General features: G+C 34.5%; 1 protein-coding gene across 1 annotated transcript; it reads left to right on the plus strand.

Annotated features, from left to right (window-relative positions):
- The first annotated feature begins 1,238 nt into the window (after positions 1-1,238).
- LOC121126671 (dual specificity protein kinase CLK2-like) lies at positions 1,239-3,740 on the plus strand. The gene has a single exon (XM_040721973.2). It carries the CDS (start codon positions 1,499-1,501, stop codon positions 3,068-3,070), a length of 1,572 nt encoding a protein of 523 aa, XP_040577907.1. The 5' UTR covers positions 1,239-1,498; the 3' UTR covers positions 3,071-3,740.
- The last annotated feature ends 773 nt before the right edge of the window (positions 3,741-4,513 follow it).

A 4,513-nucleotide genomic window follows, 5' to 3' on the forward strand; every position in this document is an offset into this window, starting at 1 on the left:
AGTTAGAGGATTATCATGAAGGAATTTAACAGCATATATAAGATCATAGCTTATTTGGCGAACTTGTTCCAATGGATATGGCTCATAATTGTTATCTTTCAGAAAGTCAAATACAGATGATCCAATGTAGCTATTATATTTTTGAAGTAATTTCCATGGACATTCAATGCATCGATGGGTATTTTATTCAGTTCAAATTTTTGAATAGAGTGATGATCAAAATAGAGTTTTCCTTTAGACACGTGCATTCTCTTGCATAGTGGCCTCTCTTACCATATCTTGTCCATTCGATGCTTTTTGCAAGGCAAACTTTCCCATTCTTATGAGGAAATAGGAAACCACACTGTCTACACAATCTTTCTTGGCTCTTGTGCCACGATCTCCTACAGCTTTAACTTCTTCGATATATATTGAATCCACATGACTGTATTTTCGTTAACACCCTTTGATACTAAATCATTTAGACTATTTTGATTATTCTTTGCCGTTTCTACTATTCTCCATTAATATATACTTCACATATTTGATATGTATTATCAAATAATCTTAATTGTGCTGCTCTATACTTCCGGACTCCGGTCAATCCACCTTGTATATTGATATTAGTAAACAAAGTTTTATTTTATGACAATTAATATTTAATACTTTTTGTATCATACAATAAATTATAACTAACATTAAGACATTTTCTTAATAATATTATTTTGATTAAATAGTACCAAGTAAAGCTATATTTTGGTGAAGGAAAGCTTCTATATTAGATAAATTTTCAAATAAGTTATGATTTAAAAAAAATCATAATTGAGATATCTTATAAGTATGTTCGAAATTATCTATCGGCCATAAAGTATGATTTATGAATAAAGGCTTGCTTATGTCCGAAAGACAACAGAGGAACCAGATAGTTGAAGTTGTATTTGCGGGCGCGCTTGCGCAAAACACGATTCCCACAACCCTATTCATCTCTCGTTCAACCCGACCAAAAAATCTAGGTCTATAAACGTGGTTATAAATGTTCCAAATCATTCTGATTCTATCAAAAGTAAATTGCGCAGGCAATATTCAAATCCTAAAAAAACACCCTTTATTTTAATTAAGGCTACAAATAAATAGGAACAGACGGAATTATATTATAACAATAATTTAATTAGCTCCATGTATCAGTAAGAAAAATGAGGGAGTGACGTAAGATGAAAAGCGACGTCTTGCGAAAATATGTTTAAACGCTACACCATTGTATCTCCTCAAGCTAGCGGTCGCGTGTCGTTACTTTATTTTATTGCTTATTTTAAAGTTGTATGTGAGAAATGACGTGAGATTCTGAGAAGAAAGAGAGGTAGCAAAGGAGAAAGAGAAGAAGAAGAGGAAGAAGGAGAGAGAGAGAGAGAGAGAGAGAGAGAAAGAAAGAAAGAGAGTGTGTTAGTACCCTTGATCTCCGAGTCTGGTTAGCCGGAGGGTGGATAATGCTATTATTGAGTGTGGTGTGAAAAGGTGAAAGATGCCACGAACGCGACTACGAGTTGGTTCTCCGTGCTCTTTGTCGAGCGCGACTCCAGTAGTGGAGGATTGTGGAGGAGGCGTGGGGAGGTGTTGTTGCTCTGGATGTTCGGGAACGTGGAGTTGCGCGAGGAAGAAGAGGAAGGCTCCTGAGCCTGGACTGGGAGTGAAGTGGGTGTGCAAGTGTGGGTGCAGTTGGGGTGGGCTGCGCCGGGATTCCCCCTCCTGGTCCTCCTCTTTGCTCTGCCGCTGCAAAGGCAGTCGCAGAAGAAAGCTCCGGCGGAAGAGCAAAAGGATGATGATGAGAGGGAAAAAGAGTGGGGACTGTGGCGCTTCCCTGGCCGCCCTCCCCTCCACACCCTCTGCACCCGCCCTCCCCTCCACTTCCTCTCGACGGAAAAGCCCGAAAGGGACTGGAGGCGGAGCTCCTGTGCCTGTGGAGAGCAGCGCCCGCCTTAAGTCATCCTCTCAAGTTGGAAGCAAGCCTGTAATTGAAGATGATATTGAGGGGCACCTTGTCTATTTGGAGGGGGATGTCGTACAAAGTCGTTTTAAAATCATGTCAACTCTCGGTGAAGGAACATTCGGAAAAGTTGTTAAAGTTAAGGATCTTTTTAAAAATAGGATTTTAGCTCTCAAGATTATACGCAATGTCAAAAAATATCGTGAAGCAGCGAAATTGGAAATCAATGTTTTAGAAAAGCTGGCTAAATACGATCCAAGGGGAAGGCACAAATGCGTACACATGCTGGACTGGTTTGATTATCACGGTCATACTTGTATTGCCTTCGAAATGCTTGGATCATCTGTATTTGACTTTCTGAAAGATAACAATTATGAGCCATATCCATTGGAACAAGTTCGCCAAATAAGCTATGAGCTTATATATGCTGTTAAATTCCTTCATGATAATCGTCTAACTCACACTGATCTTAAACCAGAAAATATTTTGTTTTATAATTCAGATTTCGAAATTTATTATGACCATCGTGACAAGCGCGATTTTCGTTATGTTAAGAATCCAGAAATACGTCTAATTGATTTTGGTTCAGCAACATTTGATCATGAGCATCACTCTACCATTGTTTCCACTAGACACTATCGGGCGCCAGAAGTAATTTTAGAATTAGGTTGGTCACAGCCTTGTGATGTTTGGTCAATAGGCTGCATTATTTTTGAATTGGCTTTGGGCATTACATTATTTCAGACCCACAGTAACCGTGAGCATTTAGCTATGATGGAAAGAATACTTGGGACAATTCCGAAAAGAATGGCTCTTAAAACTAAAGTTAAGTATTTTGCCGATGGTGTATTAGACTGGAACGAGAGAACATCAGCAGGAAGATATGTGAAGGATAATTGCAAACCTCTATTTAGGTATATTCCTTCCAATACTCCAGCCTGGGACGATATGTTTGATCTCATTTCTAAGATGCTGATATATGAACCGCATAAACGAACAACACTGTCAGAAGCGATGTGGCATTCTTTTTTTCATCCATTAAGGTCAAAAAATTCGAATTCATTACCTATTATTCCAGGAAGATCTGATAGTTCCTCTGTGTCTAGATGAAAAAATATGAGCTATTTGAGTGTGTTTTCTGGTTAATTTTAAATGCTCCTGAAGTTTCATACACCAATATATTATCTCATTCACAGTATGGTAACATTTTGGAGCTGGTGGTTCGATATAGTTTGAATTTTTCAATAAAAAACAATAAATTGGAAGATTTTGATAAATCTTAAGAAAATGGATAACATCGCTTCGGTTGATATTCAAGTTATATACCCCATACTGTCCTCCCAAATAATAAAGATTGTCTGAAATAGAAGTTTCATGTTTAGTGAAAATATAATATAGTTATACTCTGCATGTACTCGCTATTGTGGATGATATGTTGAACACTTGTAATTTTCTTTATCACTAAGACTTAAAAGTTGCAAAACTGTTAATTTATAAATTTGACTTGTGAAAAATGTTATGTATTGAGGCTCCTCTTCAAGGGATGTCTATGATGTACTTAATAAGTAATTTTTTTATCTATTTCTAATTTGCTTGTAAAAGGATAATTTCTCTTATCCTTATTTCAAAAGTAATAATATCATAAAAGTACCCAAAATATATCGGTTCAACTTTGTTATATCTAATCGAAGTTTCATAGTATATTATTTTATACTATTGTTCTCTCTTCAAGAATAATGGTTACAAATAAAAATAATATTTTGTTTATATTACAATTTAATAAGAGAACGATTTTCATATTTGTTTGAACTCTGTGTATAGCTTCGTTCATCTAAGCTGCTCTTTTCCCAAATATTCTTCAAATTGTATGGGTAAACATGTTAATTTTTGTGTTTTTTTAACATACCGTCATTCCATAATATTTGAATCTCTGGCTACGTTTATTAATACGGTACACTAGTATTAGTTACCTTTGAACTTCGAACGAATACATCCAAGTAATTTATGAGTATGTTTCAATAGGTTTTCTTTAGTTAGGAGACATACATGATTATCTTAATATTAGGTAAACATTTGTATTATAAAAGTCATCATATATGGTGGAGAAATCAATAATATTTTCAGAATAAATGGATGTTATTTATTAAAAAGGAAACTTAATTGTGAAAAAAATATACTAATAATCTGATCTTAATTTGTCCCTTATCTTTTATATAATATATATTAAGTTCAATCCATCAATTATCTTGCTAACAAAATATAATGCTTTGAATAAGACACGTTTGACTTATAAGTTTGACCATTCTCTCTAGATATATATATATATTGTTTACTAGTTGCATTAAAAAATGAGATGAAGGATTTTCAGTAAATAGGATGAGGATAACGTTAAAAGTGAATATTTTATGAATTATGTAATTTTTGGGTATTTAAATACAAATTATTTAAGTATAAGTATCATGTGGCACATTATAACGTTCAAATACCCTTAGTTAAATCACTCATAAATACATAATAATCATATAATTTTAATAAAATGAATTGATATTAATT

Source organism: Lepeophtheirus salmonis, chromosome 12 (assembly GCF_016086655.4).
Source record: "Lepeophtheirus salmonis chromosome 12, UVic_Lsal_1.4, whole genome shotgun sequence".
Classification (NCBI taxonomy): domain Eukaryota; kingdom Metazoa; phylum Arthropoda; class Copepoda; order Siphonostomatoida; family Caligidae; genus Lepeophtheirus; species Lepeophtheirus salmonis.